Source organism: Sylvia atricapilla, chromosome 1, assembly GCF_009819655.1.
Source record: "Sylvia atricapilla isolate bSylAtr1 chromosome 1, bSylAtr1.pri, whole genome shotgun sequence".
Lineage (NCBI taxonomy): Eukaryota > Metazoa > Chordata > Aves > Passeriformes > Sylviidae > Sylvia > Sylvia atricapilla.
The window spans coordinates 58,364,846-58,381,399 of record NC_089140.1 but is presented as its reverse complement, the minus strand read 5'-3'; the positions used below and the strand labels follow the sequence as shown (position 1 = coordinate 58,381,399).

Below are 16,554 nucleotides of genomic sequence, written 5' to 3'. Positions count from 1 at the left end.
CAGCATGGCAGTGAACTTGGAGCTATGGTCTTATAAATGTTTAAACATGCTTTTAAATCCTATCCTGCTATCCTGTGTTCTCCTTCCAGCATTGGAGGGACTGGAATTTCCCTAGGAAAGAGCAAGGGAAACATGCTTGGGAGACCATTTCAGCGCACGCTGTGAAGAGTTCACAGCACAGGTCTGCAATACTGAAATAGGATGGAACCAGATGGCACCTCAGCCTCAAGGTCACCTTATTTTTTATTTTTACTTCACGTTCTTCATACCAAGAAGACATATTTAGACTGGAAGTGACTAAAGTCTGTTTTTTACTGAATGAAAGTAGCATAGAGCATATTTTGGCATGGAAAAATAATTTATGTTGTCAAATCATCTCTTTTGCTCCTTTCTCAAACCCCTTCAAGACTTGTTTTTGTACTCATTCCCAAAACAAACTTCTTGTTATCCTTTTAGTAAATTAAGCATTCTTATTGCAGTAAATACTAGTATGAGCGCTGGTGGTTTACTGGTTCTCAGCTAGCCCTCTGCTTTTGAAACAAAACAAAACCAAAGGGTCTATGCTCAGCTTCCCTTAGCCCATGGGTGCATGCTGCACATGGACTATGCCTTTAAAATATGGCTCATCTGACATTCCCAGGTTTCAGAACCTGGAAATGTATGCAACAGCTCAATTTGGAATTTCTAAGCCTTCTGAGAAGGGAGAGACTAGAGGACAGCAGAGCAAAACCAAGCATGCTAGTTCTATTATAAGTAAATTTATTGTTAAGCAAAGTCTGTTTGGTCTTGCCATTTGTCTCTTCTATTCTTAGGCTTTCTGAACTTTAGAACTTTTCCATGACCACTTTTAGCTTTAAAGACACTTCCATTTTTACTTCATAAACCCAGCTGTGCACTATTGGCCTAATTCAGCTTCAGATTTGAACTAAGAGGGCCATTCGCATCAGCTGCTGAGCCCACAAAGTAAAAGAACCAGACCTTTGAAGGGGGAAATGCATAGTGAAATATTTTTCAGTCTCTTTCACACTTTCAATTGCTTGTCCTTCATTGCTGTGCCAGCTGGATTTTTTTGGTTGTTTGTTTGTTTTGACCACACTGACAAAAATGAGGAGCTAATTACAGAAAACCTTTATCAAGTCATGCTTATTTTCAGTTGAACTCTAACCAGGCCATTGCTAAAATGTCGCACTACAAAGATGTAGTGGGATTCCTGCAAATTGATTTGCTGTATAATGCTTGCTCCTCTGTATTTCCAGCTTGTTCTTTATCCTTGCAAGCTCTTCACTACAAATAGGACTCTGTGGCTTTGTTCAAGGTAACTCGGCCCAATCAGACAGAGCCACTTCGACTGCCTCTGGGGGAAAATACGCTTTGTGAGAGAAGCTTTTGTAGCTCTTCTGGAAGGAGGGAAAACCAGGAAGGCTATGTCTGTTATCAGAAGTAAAAATGCAAAAATACTACGTAGCTCTACTACCTAGCCTTAAAGGAAAGAAGATTTATTATCGACAAATAAACAGGTAAGAAGCACCAATTAGTCCTTATTACTTATGCAACAGAACAAAAAGGCTGTATGGTTGAAGCTAGTGGCTACATACCAAAGCGAGCCCTATGTACACACATAATATTGTTCAAATTTTTTTTTCTAGAAGCTTTCAAGAGCACAAACACTATTAGAACACTCAAGCTTTGCAAAACGTGCTTGCTTTTTCTTTCCACAACGAGGGCAACCTGCAAGAAGGGGGAAGATAAGGCTCTACAGAGAACCCACAATTATGGGAAGCAGGTAGCAATGCAGAGGTTGGCTTTGATGGCAGAATTTCACCTCAGAGATTAACACACCCTCTCAAATGAGGTGGGGAAGATCAAGAAGGAAAACAGGTTTATGAAGAAGTAATCTAAGTGGTAGCTGACAGCAACTGAAGTCATTCCTAACTCAGAAATTTCTTGTGGATGAAGACACATATTTGGCATATCTAGCATATGTAATTACTCAAAGTAATTGACTTAGGTAATTTATTGCCCAACAGTGATATGCTCCTAACCATACAGAGACAGTAAACTGAAGCCCTCTTCATTTACATCAGGCAACTGTCACAGCATCCAGAAGAAAGACACCTCTGTAATAGCTGCACCAGGAGCTCTTTGCGCTGTGCAGCCCAAAAGCCGGGGATGACCTAGATGCTGGCGCTGCAGGAGGCACCGCGCGACTCTTGCTGATGCCTTTGGTGTTGTCTCGCTCGACATTGCAGTTGCAAGGAACGTCAGCCACCACGCTGTTTTTACCACTTCATCTCACAAAACTAGCTACACGGCGGGAAAGGAAGCAAACCTTTTAAAAAATAACATAAAATTGTAAGACCTCTTAAGATCAAAACTCGGCATCCTTATTTAGCTATTGCCGTGCGGCATGACGATTTCTTCGTTAAATAAAGGATTGGTAGTTGAGGATGCCCCGGCTCCGTGCGGTGCGCTGCGGGCGGGGCCGTGCACTCGCTGCCCGCCCCGCCGCGCCCGCGGAGGCGGGCGGAGGGCCGGGGCCGGGGCCGGGGCCGGGGCCGGGACCGAAACCGGGGCCGATGGCGGCCGCCGATCCGCCGGGAGCCGTGGAGCTGCCGCAGCTGGTGAGTGGGGCTGGCTCCGGGCCGGGGAGCGGGGCCGGGCTGGGTGCCCTGGCTGCGGGGCTCCTGGACGGCCGGGGCCCTGCCTTCTGCTTCCCCTGGGTTTATTTCCCCCCTCCCCTCGCAGGCGGAAAATCTGCTCTGCCGGCTGCAGGAGAATTTTCAGGCGCTGACGGAAAAGTTAACGCTGAGAAATATCCTCTTTGGAACGTGGGCTAGCCGCGGCTGGATTCCGGAGTCCGTGGCTGGGGTCACTGCGCGCTGATGGGTGCGGGCGGGCGGGGGTCTTTGCTTCTAACAGCGGGACGGGTTTCTGTCTTAAACAGCAAATTAGTGTCTAATGAGTGACGTGGCTAAACACCTATGACGTAAAGGCGCCTGACTTCCCCCCACCCCCCAGCCTGTTTATACATCCCTTTTTCTAAAAAGGAAATGCTAAAAATGTTTCACTGCAAGTAGCAAGGTATTCTCTGTGCAACAGTTCTGGCTTTCCAGTAAAATAAGTATCGAATTACCTGTAAAGATTCTGAAGGTGCATTAAAAAAAGCATCCATCTCCAAAAATGCAACTCAAATGAGCCACGGTTTAAAAGCAGCTGTTGGCCTGAGCATGACAAGGTGAGCCCTCAAAAGCAGAAAATCAGACCTGAAGGGGCTCTGAGCTTTCTTATTACATGTACTTAGAGAAACTACCTCTGCTTTCTGAAGCTTTTTTTTTTTTTTTTTTTCCAGAAATATGACCTTTTAGGAAGCAGCTTCCTGAATAATGTTAAGAGTAGCACTCATATTCTGCTTGTGTAGGTTAACTGTATTGTATCACCTAAAATAGTTCCTCAGAAAGAAAACAGTCTCTTCCACAGTTCAGTCATCAGTATTTGCAAAGGCTTTTGATACTAAGAATTTGAATGCTGATCTGTTGTAAGAGAACGTGGGATTGTGTTCTAACAATATTACCTTATGCATGCTTCATTTTGCATTAAACGTGAACAACTAAAGGGCTGACACATCTGAAACAAAGATGCTTCTTTTTCTTACAGAAGAAAAAAATCTGTATAATTGTGTAACTCCTATTTATAAATACGTTATCTTTAACTTTTTACTGGAAGAAATGGGTGAGCGCATCAGTGACCTTCAGAAGCGTGTTGCTGACCTGATGACAGAGGCTGGGGTAGAAAACAGCAATGAAGAATTGGGAGTAAAGACATTTACTTAAGTTTTTCTGTTTTATACACTTCCACTTAGTTTTGAGTGATAGGCAAGTACTGGTGTTCATATATTTAGGATACCTGCATTTTCTTGGATTTGAAAGTGTACTTTTAAAAAACGTATTTAATATACCTTGGATTTTTTTTTATTTTTTTTTTGCCAAGAGCCAAAGAATGTGATCACTTTTACAAAAGAAAAACTGCATCTTGCTGCCTCTGTTCCAGCTGAGTGCCATATACAAGGGGGTAGTTCACACCTGAAGTGAACTGAGGCTGTCCATTCATTGTGAAATGTGTGTGGGTCGAAGTGCTCCTGCCCACCATTCCTGTCCCTCAGGTATGCTAACCTAGCTGAGGATTCTCGCTGGTATAAATTTATGTACCTCTGCTTTTAAACCTGCTACAGCTTCCCAGTGTGGCTTGGAGCACACCTCTCACATGCACTCATCCCAAACACACCAGGAAATTACAGTCAATCACTTTATAATATAAAACTATGCTACATTTCAGGATTGTGTTCTGCATTTTGTATCCATCTGTTGCAAAGGCGAGCCCACTCCCTGCTGGATGCCTGACTCGGTGTTCCAAGTATTTATGAGGCAGTGCTGCTTCCGTGTTCTGTGGATGCAAGTGATGTTGTCCTCCTGTTGTTGCACACTTTCCTGATTCAAACTGAGACACATCAATTATTCTTGTCATTGGAACTTCTTACCCAGTGAAAGACAGGAATGTCTGCAAATATTCTCAAGAAATTCAGGTATCTATTAATCCTGATGCCTTTTGAACAAGGTAGGCAATATTCAGAAATGCAGAAAGACAACCCACAAAGATGTATTTCAGTGTACAGGGATCTTCCTATCTCCATACTGAATCACATTCATGAATAAATCACTAACCTACTTATTCACTGTATCTTTGCAGCAATAAAATGGGATTTGAAGAAGATTAAAGGCAGAACATTGACTGACTCTGAGATTTTACAGTCAAGTGTCACACTAACAAAAAGTGTTAAGGGAAAACAAATGTGTTTGCATCATGTCATAACAGAACCTTGGAAAAAAAATTTTAACTATTGCCCCAGAAAAAAAAATAGAAAGCTAGGTTTTTTCATCTAAGTGAGGCACTGTATTTCCTGGAGCTGAAAAAGAACTGTTAGTTTCAGAGAAGGCAAAGCCACTGTTTTGGATAGAAAACTATATCCTGTATAGTGAACTTACCCAATCACAGATGTTTTCAATGTATGAAAATGTATTTATTTTACTATTAAAATAATAAGATTTGTTGCCTTTTTAGCATATATGTTCTTAGAATAAACCATTCTGTACTAAAAATTAGGGCAGTATTTGTAGACTACAACTACTTGCTTGTTGCTCTTTGCACAAGCCCACCCAAAGCTGTGCACATCAGTGCAGGTAACATCACCCAGGTATTTTGTGACAATTTCAGTTCTTTATGTTAGCTGTTTTGATGAAAACAGTTTATTTAAAGACCTGGAAATAGATGAGGAATTCTAGTTACCAAGCATGTCCAGAAGAAGAAATTGGTAGTCAGAAAACAGGACATCTGCACTAACTTAAAGGCTATACACCAAAACATGGGTAGTCTTTGCAAGGAAGATTTAGTTTGAAATGTAATGGGAACGTTTTACCATAAATGCAGAAACTGAACCAGTGCCAGTTTAACAGAATACCTCAGCTAATGAGGGAGAAATGCTTCTACTATTACAGCCTTCATTAATATCAAGAACTCATTCCAATTAGTGCTTTAATCAGTGTAGACTTGCACGTACTGTCAGATTAGGGGGAGAGGTTGGTATGCTGGAGGACAGGCTGCAGAAATGGGTCAATAGGATCTTGATGAAGTTGGAGATGCCAAGCTGGGCAGGTGCGAGGGGCTGGCTGGCACTGCTTAGCAGGAAAGGGGGTCTGGTGGAAAGGCTGACTGAGTGAGCACGGTGCCCAGGCTGCAGCAACTCACTGCTGCAGTCAGTATTAGCACAAGGAGTGCCAGCAGGTCATTCACTCCTCCACTCACCTGGCTGGGAGACCACATCCACAATATTCTCTCAGTCTGGGGCCCCCCAATTCAAGAGATGCAGTGGTGGGAGGGAGGTAAAACAGAGCCACTAAGGTACAGTGGAGTACAGCAGATCCAAGGTTTGAGAGAAATCTTAGTCCACCCTTAAGAAATGAGCGTGGCTTCCTGCTGCAAACCACCATCCCATGGCAGAGCACGGGGAAGAGACACTGTTGAAGGCTGTACACCAGGGTTACTCAACACAAGCTGAAACACAGAAAATACAGCTAGACGCAAGGAACACCTTTTTCAACTATGAAGGTGCTCAAACAGCAGAAAAGGCCTTCCAGAAAGGCTGAGGATTCTCCAAACTTAGAGCATATGGAATCATCAAGGTTGGAAGACACTTTGAAGACCACCTAGTCCAACCACGATATTCAACACTGGACACAATCCTGGGCAACCTGACCATGTGGAACCTACTATGACTGGGAGGTTGATGGTCCCTTCGAACATAAATGATTCCAAAATCAACAATCACTCTAAACCGGATTAACTTCAGCAGAAATTGAGACCCTTTTGGTTTACTTCCTTCACACTTTCTAAATCCTCTACAGCACACTTGGTAGTAGAAGTAAAATCTTTGTCTTCTAACTGAAAAAAATTAAGGTAAGTGGAACTCACTTTATTCTTTAAAAAAAACCTATGATATAGTTTTCCCAGATATTTTTGTAATAAAAGCAAACAAAACCAGTCGAAATGTTTTTCTGCAAACAGGCTTTTTGTGTACAAAAATATGTAATACCAAAACGACAACAAAGGAGAAAGTCTTTAAAAAAGAAAACCCCAAAATTCAGCTACAATATTACTGCAGTCAAGACAGTTCCAGGCTTTGAGTTTTCTACTTCTCAAACAGAATTCAAATCTTTTCAAGAATCCAAATTATGCTCAAAATTCAAGGACTTGTAGGGTTGGGTTTTTTTTTCCTTTTAATATACATATATGTACACACATACACAGAAATAAATTTAAGTGGACATAGGATTATGAAAAAAGGCAGCCCAAAGAAACATCAATATCTATATTTAGTGGAATAATCTTTCGGTGATACCACCAAACCTCGACCTTTGCGGGCTCCTCTATAAACAGTTTCTATAATGTCAATCATCTCCTGCTTATCTTCCATTGCCCAGTTGATCTTGTTGTTATTACCTGTACCTAAATCAATCATGATGTGTTTGTTCCTTTAAAGAGGAAGAACAAAAAAACAAGTTAATGTGGTACTACAATTCAGAAAGAAATCTTACCCCCCCCCAAATGCTTTGTAGGATCAAAGGAAGCCCTTATAAACATAAACAGGCTTGCAAAGCAAGTATTAAAGGACATCTGCAGATGAATATCCATCTGGAAGAATATCCACTCCTCTCACTCAAGCTGACATTTTGCTGCCAATTTTTAAAGCAAGAATAAAGACTCCAAACATGTCCCCAAAATGGCTACTCAGTGCAATTATCCTTCAGCATATTCCTTATTGTTGGTATTTCTTTCCCACTACTGTCAATCTTCAGAGACACTTCCATGCTTGTCAGTGGAACATTTTATCTCATCAGTGTAGAAAGCTTACCTCCAAAAAAGACCTTACTACTTTTGATTTATCTTGAAAGCAAGTTTGGCAAGCTTGATTGCTGTATTACTACAGCATTCTCTACAGGAAGTTTGAGATTTAAAACTAAGAACAATGGATAATAAACCCAGTCTTCACTATCACTAACTTGCATTCTATTATCGAACACTGTTACCAGGCTAATTGGAAAACAAGCCATTTTCCTGTTTAATCAGTTCACTCTTCTGAAGGGCAATGAAAACACAGGTATCAGTGTGCTGCTATGCATTTGGAAACAATCTGCTGAGACACTGTCTTTGACAAACAGAAAGTTTAAATGAGTTACATTCCAAACCCCTCACATACCTGAAGAAAAACATGACAGTACAGGGATCATACAACTCGTACATCTTGTTGAAGTCTGGTACTTCAGTGATGTCCACAAGATAAATAACAGCAAAGTTTTTAACCTAAACAGAAGAAAACAGGAAATACAAAAGCAATATATATTACCAATTAAAAGACATGAGCTTTCATTATTGTAACATTTATTTTCCAAATTAAGTCATAAAATCAGAATAAACAGCCTAGATTTTACTGTTAACCACAACAACGAATTAACATGGAAAATATTTTTCAGTATAGCCAAAAAGCTCATTTCCCATCCAGTGTCAACTGGAAAGATGCTATGCTAAATCAACATCCAGAGGAACAAATGCCCTTTATAGACAACTGAGAACTCACAGTGGCAGGCACAGCTCAAAACAAGTGGAGTAACTGCTTTGTGCAAGCCAAGCTGACACATTTTGCCTCTGTCATCAGCTGCTTATGGACTTCAGAAAATTAATGATCTACAATGCTCTGGAGGTGCCTGCCTCCAAGCATTTTTCCCCCTCTGTAACATCCAATTTGTCTAACAAGACTCATTAAATGAAAAGGAAACTTATAATTTAATTTAAAAAACAGTCACTTTTTTTGAGAGGTGCAAAGCTGAAACTTAAAAGTGTAATTGCTAAAATATAAGACCTTGATATGAAGCTATTGACTGGACAATTCTGGTAAACTGGCTTTCATTTTGCAAAGTGACTCAGTTACATGCAAAAGAATCCCTCCCCTCTAGTGTCACAGTCAATGCATTCATTCCTGCAAGAAAACCATGTCACATTTTTGTTCCCTAGATGTAGCATACTTGTCATTAAGTGGAATTGGGGGAAGTTTTGGTTTCTAAACTTAGTTAATAAGTGCACAGTAGAAATTAACACACTCACACACATTACATCCTAAGTCAGAAGTCACCCAAATTGCACAAACATTTAACTGTAAGATATATTATCAAATGCTCATGCACTACACCAGGAGTGTACAATTGTGCCTCCCTGACCTCAGTTACCTGCTAACACAATTTTGGTCCCTCCCAGAATTACCAGCCTGAAGTTAACACACATGTTCATGACAGTACTTGTTAATTCTGCTGTCAAAAGTCCAGAAATGCTATGACGAGTATAATATCTGCCTGAAGGAACAATATTTTAGTTTAATTCACAGAGCAGGATTGGTTTGGATGAGAAAAATATGATATATTATGTAGCCTGTATGTAGACATCCTAGCAGGCACTTTACTAAGAAAGTATGGAAATGTTTATTAAAAAAAAAAAAAAAAAAAAACAAAAAAAAACCAAAAAACCAAAAACAAAACACCAGAGAAGAACAGAGTAAATAATTTTTATGGACTTCTGCTTCAAGACAGTTTCAAAACTATAAAAAATAATCACACTTCAAGAGTGTAAGTAAGTATTAGCAGCAAAGCATGTAAAATCTCTTCTAAAGTGAAACAGCATTTAAAGTTTTTACTCTGCTTTTATGGAGCCAGTTACACTCCTAGATTCAATCAATATTATAAAGGAAACATCCTATTTAAGCCATGTTCTAAATCAGGCAAGAGGTGAAGCCTGTAAACTAAAACCGTCATAATATCAAACCCTCTGAAGGGATCCTTCACAGCCATTTCAATTTTACATAAAAGACTTCTAAGAACCTTACTGGGATGTTCAGAGTCAACACAATTTAGCCAAGAAGTGACTGAAGCTCCCTGGTGAGCCCTGGCAAGCGAGACAGTTCTGGGGGTTTTGGTCCTTTTTTTAGAAAACAAAACACCTGATGAGCCATTTTCATTTTATCCTGTCATTATTCCTTCCACTCTGCTGGCATTTTTAGCATCAGCAGTGCTAAACTGCTTCACCATGTGGGGAAATTTCTACAACACATTCAGCAATTTTGATGGAACACACCATCTTTGAACAATTACTTAATTTGGAGCCTGGAAAATTATTTTAAGATAAACCTAGCATTAAAAAAACATTCTTAGGACCCGTTTTGTTCGGTGAAAGATTAGGAGGTTTACATGTTGCACCAAAATAGCTCTTCAAAAGCACTCCTAAACCAAAATTTTACTTCCAACAACTCTGTATTCCAGATAGCACTGGAACAAAAAAACCTTTTAAAGTTAGTTTGACATTATATGCATTTAATTTAGTTGAGCTGTTGCAGAACCAGAAATGCTTGTCACTAGCAGTGATCATCAACAGCCTAGGATTTCATACAAGAGAAACAGACTATACAAGTCTGGTTTTGTTATATAAATCTTAATAAGGAGGACAGGATCACTCAAATTACCTTTGCACAGCACATATTCAAGTCATCACCTGAATCCAAGCACCCAAGACATTAATTAATCTTACTTCTCTCTGACCAACTTTTATAGAAGTGAAAAGGATGACAGTCGCCTGCTGAAAAGCTCCTATTAAGTCCAAAGAAGACCTTAGAGCTGGACTCAAATTTGCATTCAAAACTTTAAAAGTGGCTCTATTCTTTACCCCTTACTTTCCTAATTTCAAATTTAGCAAGATCACTACTCCAAAAGGAGTTAGCTCGAGAGCACATTGAATGAGGGTGTGCTTTGTTGAGTTTGGACACTGGCTGCCAAGGACAGCAGCAGGAGATTGGGATTCAGGCCTAAGGAAGGACTAACCACATGGAGAGTGTGATGCCAAAGAACTGCAGTGCCCTATGCAACGTTTAGGGGCTGGGCAAGCTTGTCACCAAGAGGTATTTTAGTTCAACACGAGACAAGTCTTGCAGGGGCTCAAATGTCTCTTTTGGCACAATATTGACCAGTTTCAGAGCCTGAAGCAGCAGTTCCTGTCTCAGACACAATATTGGAGCCACAACAGCAGCAGTACAGAGCAGCACCTGAGCCAGCTTCACACACAGCCAGCTCTAATTCACCATGCTTTAGCTTAGGCTTTGATTTAATGGAAGTAACTGCTATGGATGTGCATGGTTTGTGGAGACAAACCAAAGGTTGGCCTCTCCCTGTAGGGATGTGAATTCATTGCTCAGACAGAGCTGTCAGTTGAAAACCTACATTTCTGTACAAAACCAGCTTTGCTAACCTGTCAAAGCAGTGGTTGCTAACAAGTTTTCTTTCTGGCTTGTGGGTTGTAACTAAAGATACAGTACGGACACCTCAGAACAAGAATAAAATACAACTCTAAACAAGCAAACCCCACTAAATACAAGCAGTTGCAGTAGTTACAAGGGAGACTACACTGAATTTGTTAATACAAACCAAAGTTTTACTGCAGAGCAATATGAAAAAAAGCTTGGAGTATTTTAGAAGCTGAACACATAGTAACACAAATTTATTCTGAAAGTGCTTAACTTCATAACATACACTAAATACAGTAAATTTGTTGCAGTAAGCCAACTGCTTTCTGAAGAAAAATAAAATCAAAACTTTAGTGAGAGACCTCCTTCTGGGCAGCACCTAACTTTTGCAACAACTGAAGACAAAAACATTTTCAGAGACAGATATTAACTATTTCTGACACTTCCCTTATCTGTCTTTCAATTCAAAACTTTTTTTGCCTTGGCAATTGGAGCTGCTGTTCACGTGAAACAGGGTAGAGTAGGAAACCTAACTCAAACAGATTCAAAATTTTATGACTTGCTTTCACAGGTTAGGCTTCAATTTTGTTGGTTGTTTTTCCCCTTCTCCCCAGTGATGGCAGCTTCTATCATCTAACCAATCTACACTGCTGAACACACATGCAGAAAACCCAGAAGTAAATTACTGCCTGGCCACAGTTAGAGGCTGTTCTAATACTTCACAGAACTGTATCTGCCTCAGGACTGCTATGAAATCTTTAAACTGAATGGCTCAAGACTATAAAGCAGAGGAATCTACAGGACTTTTAACATCAGATAAAGATTCTGTATCCTGTCTTCATGAAGATCACACACTTTGCTAGTAAACAAGAAACACAGACGTAGGAAAAATCATATGCCATGAGACTCATTTGTCCTCTGAAGTTCTCCTCCCTTTCTTCATTCACAATATCTTTCAAAAAAAAGAAATAAATTCATTCCTACAACATGAGATTGACACAGAAATATGATTAATGACTAGGATGAATGACAAAAATCAGGAAGTTTCTTGAAATTTCTGTCAGAGGTAAGTAATACCTTTTTTTCAGTTTTGAAGATTTCAGCTGCCTTTGAAAAGCAAACCTTACAGCACAAATATCTACGGAAATCTGAAACAAGATCCAAGATTCCATCTTCTCATCTCCCTAACCAGCTTCTAGACAGTGGTTTTTTCTGTTTAGAAGAACAGAACACTTACTTTCTGGACAAGAAAGTCACCGGCAAAAGATGCAGGAACTGTGTTGCTTTTGCAACAAATTACTCAAATTGAACGTGGCTAGCATTACTGAACTGAACAGAGCAAGTACAAACTTCAAAGTCTGTACTGGCAATATTTATTTGAACTTTTTTCTTGCTAATCATGCTGCAAGTTTAGGTGATAAATTTCTAGGGGAAAAGAGAAAGACATTGCACTGCCAAGAGCAGCACTTACAGGTAATAATTTTGAAAACTACAGACATCAGCAAATGGCTTAACTTTGCTCAGCTTTAATTACAAACACCTAAAATACCAGTATGCCATTTTTTATAGCTACCTCTTTCCCTGCCCCACCTTCTTTTCCTCTCTCACCTTCCATGTAACCTTAGCAGAAATGCAGAGGCACAAACTACTGTTTGAGGAAAAGCAGGAGCTATTCACACTTCTGATTATGGTTAAATAAATGCACAACATTTGAAAAATCCTCCCTACATGCACATTAATCCAATACAACAAGGTGTATTAATTTAGCAAGCCAATCCCTGTATTTCAGGGGATAGGTTTTTATAATTATGAGTTTCCTTTAAAGAAAAGAAAAAAGTCTATTTTTAAAAAATATCTTTAAGATGAAATTTGTGAAACTCAGTTCTTGTTTCAATCAATATTTGATTGATACTCTGGCAAAGAAAAGAAAATCTAACATCTTACAATTACGATTTGTTTTGACATTCAGTGAAATGCTTCTTTTTCATGTAACACTAGGGAAAAAAAACAGTTAACTGCAAGTGGAGTACATTTCAGTGACAATTATCTACTTTGTACTTTTATACAGCATTCTAGTTTCTTTATCCACTAAAGGATTCAAACCGAAAAAAAACCCCCCGTGTTCTCCTATCATAAACTACAAATAAATATTACTGCTACCCAAAAACATGCTGCAGTCTAAAAGAATATTGCACCAGGGTAACAAACGTAAAATACGGCCACATTGTCTTCAAATGCAGCCTGCAATTATAGCACATTAACATTCTGTATTATTCTCTAGAATAAACACCTGTACAATTGGAACTTTTACTCACTCTTTAAAACAGCAGAGATCCAAACATGGCTTGTAAGCAAGAGGATGAGGTAGGATCTCCCTCTTTAATTTGCCATTTCTGCAGAGGGAGATTTTTAAATAAGAAGTTACTTTGTTCCTTCTGCCCCCAGTCACCCCTAGCTGCCACCAGGTCTGCCAAATTGCCAAGCATCCTGCCACAGGTCCACACTAACAGTACCTGGGCATAACACTCACACCGGGCTGAATACAGAACTGAATTAAAAGCAGCACAAACTTTCACTGCACTCTAATATGTCTTAACGCTTGGCTGTGGGTATAGAGCTTTCTTTATGGGGATTTTCAAGACATAATTTATTTTAAAAAAACTTCAGAAGGCAAGTACACCACAAAAACTACTCCATGTCAAGCTGTGCAGCATGCACAGAATTCTGTGCAGCATGCACAGAAATGTATGAAGGCAGCGAAGCTGTGGGTGCCCCATTCCTGGCAGTGCTCAAAGTCAGGTGGGATGCAGCCCTGAGCAACCTGGTCTAGTGTAAGACATAGCAGGAGAGTTGGAATGAGATGATCTTTAAGGTCCCTTCCAACCCAAACGATTCTATTATTTCTACGATAGCTGGCACCATTTCCTACCCAAGTTACTGTTTCAGACTCACGTATTTTTTCTTCTTTCTTCGTGTGGTTCAAAGAGCTGTCAATATTCTACATATATCACTATGCAAAACTTTTAGCAAATATATGAGAAGGTAAATTATAGCTGATTGTGTATTACAACAGTCTCATTTTTCCTATCCATGTATCTTTCTAAAGCAAGTGATCAGCTGGTGGTAATCATTCAGTTCCCATTTGAAAACAGCTGTGGAGTTTGCCTCTTAAAATTTAATTCAGTCCATGCAACTCAGTGGGGAATGCTATTGGTCTCCACAGATAACATCACTGACATTAATATCGCTGATGGATTAATCAGAATTACATAAATGACAGATTAATCAACACCATCCCGCACATTTTAGCACCTCACCACTTCTAAGAGCCAAAATGAAAGTAACTTTTCAAGTTACTCAGACGGAAAGCTGGCAGGTACCACACACTGCCTCTGTAAAGCCAGAGTGCTGCGTTACTGCCTGAATGCCGATGCTCATTCAATGACGTGTTATTAACAGGCAGCAACCTCGGATTCCAAGTATCTGCGATGCTCTTTTCACCCTCCAAAACACTGCAAACATCAGGGCAGTCTTTAGGAGACACTCGTGAAAGTGAAACCACACAGCTTTCCCGCTGCCTCCTAAAGCTGGGATACCAGTGCAGAACCCGTTATTAGCTGTCCCAGGCTCCAAGCAAGCCGCGGGGAACACCGAGCTCAGAAGGAGCAGAAAGCTCCTGTTTACCTTCTCGGCGATGCTGTACAGGACCTCATCCATCTTCATGCACGTGGGGTCCCAGTCGTGCCCGAAGCGGATGACCACGACTCGGTCCTCCTCCGACAGGATGGCCTGGTCCACCTGCCACCCATTGTGCAAGTGCGGCAGCATGTACGACATCCTGACAGCCGGCTGGCGAGCCTGCGGGACGACAGGGATGCCCCTGGAGCTGACAGCCCGCCCTGCCTGCGCCCTCCCTCCCGGGCCCTCCTGGGGCGCCGGCGGGCACCGAGCGGCGGCACCCAGCCCGCCCGCAGCCCGCCCGTCCCCAGCGCACCCCGCGGGCCTCCTCCCTCAGAGACACGGAGCGGCGGCACCCAGCCCGACTGCAGCCCGCCCGTCCCCAGCGCACCCCGCGGGCCTCCTCCCTCAGAGACACGGAGCGGCGGCACCCAGCCCGACTGCAGCCCGCCCGTCCCCAGCGCACCCCGCGGGCCTCCTCCCTCAGAGACACGGAGCGGCGGCACCCAGCCCGCCCGCAGCCCGCCCGACCCCAGCGCACCCCGCGGGCCTCCTCCCTCAGAGACACGGAGCGGCGGCACCCAGCCCGACTGCAGCGCGCCCGTCCCCAGCGCACCCCGCGGGCCTCCTCCCTCAGAGACACGGAGCGGCGGCACGGCGGGAAGCGGAAGGCGGCCTCGGGCACGCGGCGCAGGCGCGGCGCCGGGGAGCTGGCGTGGGCCGGAGTTCCCGCGGGAGGACAGCCCGCCCGGGAAACGCGGTGCGGCGCGACGGGCGGGCACGGGGTGCGGCTGGCCGGGGACACCCGCGTCGCCCCGCGCAGGTGGGAGGGGGAGCCGCGCCGTGGGGATCGGCGATGCACGGGGTGGGTGAAACAGAGGGATCAGAGCCCAGGTCTCCGACTCTCTGCTGCAGACCACTCCGATGTTAGTACTGTTATAAATACATATGATATAGTTGTCTTTTCGCAAATATTAACATGACTGCTATATATATAATTGTACCGTATTATGTTTTATTAATAAGAGTTTAGAAGGGTAATGAATGTGTATTTTCTGATTATACCAGAGGGTAAGACTGGTTTTTTGGTGGGTTTTTTTTTGTTGTTTTTTTTTTTTTTTTTTGTTGTTGTTGTTGTTTTTTTGTTTGTTTGTTTGTTTTTTTATTATTATTATTATTTTTTTTAATCTCTTCGTTGTAACGTCTAAACCACCAAGCCAGAAGTTATGGGGGGGGGGTCACCTTGTGACCCTTCATAAAAAACCTGTTAACTTTCTGTTTTCTTGTCCAAGTGGAAAGAACCAGAAAACCTCAGGAGAAAATTTACACCCGTGTTACCAGACTAAGTAGAGCCACCCACAAATCTATTAGATAAGATGATCGAGGATACTTAAAACAGATCAAAAAAAGAATGTTTGATTAACATCTACTGAATATTCAACACAACGCTCCTTAAAGATAGAAGTCCTAAAAAGGTGAGATGGGCTACGGGCAGACCTTGTCCCAAGCCCCCTCGGCCGAGAAGCTTCGCTTATTCTGTCTCCTAATTTGTCTATTTTTTTAAATCTTTTATTAAATTTATAAAAAAAAACCCTAAAAGATAGTGGAACTCGTTTTTCACAGTACATTTCCTGTACTCCACGGGATTTGATCAAGGAGATAGGCTCAGAGAAGCTGTGGATGCCCCATTCCTGAAAGAGTTCAAGTCCAGGTTGGACGAGGCTCTGAGCAGCCTGGTGTAGCGAAAGATGTCCCTGCCCATGGCAGAGGGGCTGGGTCTTTAAGGTGTCATCCAGCCCAGCCATTCTGTGATTCTGTGCTGTTGCTGTCTCCTGGTTGTGGAAGGTTTTTCTCAGTGTATTCACCCCCAGCAGTGACTATCTTCATGCCCCAGGCGCCCCCAGACCCGCCCCAGCCGTGGCAGCTGCCCTGCCCAGCCACCCCCAGTGGTCAGCAGCGAAACCAGCACATTCCAGCGCTGGGTTCCA

The 16,554-nt window shown here is 42.1% G+C and overlaps 2 protein-coding genes across 4 annotated transcripts; one reads left to right on the top strand and one right to left on the bottom strand.

Moving 5' to 3' along the window:
• The first annotated feature begins 2,465 nt into the window (after positions 1–2,465).
• On the top strand, positions 2,466–4,326 carry HSBP1L1 (heat shock factor binding protein 1 like 1). The gene is made up of 3 exons (XM_066323623.1): positions 2,466–2,621; positions 2,746–2,805; positions 3,711–4,326. The coding sequence occupies exons 1-3, from the start codon at positions 2,577–2,579 to the stop codon at positions 3,828–3,830; spliced, it is 225 nt and encodes a 74-aa protein (XP_066179720.1). The 5' UTR covers positions 2,466–2,576; the 3' UTR covers positions 3,831–4,326.
• A 2,268-nt stretch (positions 4,327–6,594) lies between these two features.
• On the bottom strand, positions 6,595–15,202 carry TXNL4A (thioredoxin like 4A). 3 transcript variants are annotated; one of them, XM_066323601.1, is made up of 4 exons: positions 15,183–15,202; positions 14,573–14,746; positions 7,808–7,911; positions 6,595–7,082 (listed from the first exon to the last, which is right to left on the bottom strand). In XM_066323601.1, exons 2-4 carry the CDS (start codon positions 14,723–14,725, stop codon positions 6,911–6,913), a joined length of 429 nt encoding a protein of 142 aa, XP_066179698.1. In that variant the 5' UTR covers positions 14,726–14,746; positions 15,183–15,202; the 3' UTR covers positions 6,595–6,910. The 3 variants fall into 3 exon arrangements, with proteins under 3 accessions (XP_066179698.1, XP_066179689.1, XP_066179706.1); XM_066323592.1 differs by lacking the exon at positions 15,183–15,202 and adding an exon at positions 14,883–14,916; XM_066323609.1 differs by lacking the exons at positions 14,573–14,746; positions 15,183–15,202 and adding an exon at positions 13,204–13,281.
• Positions 15,203–16,554: the final 1,352 nt, after the last annotated feature.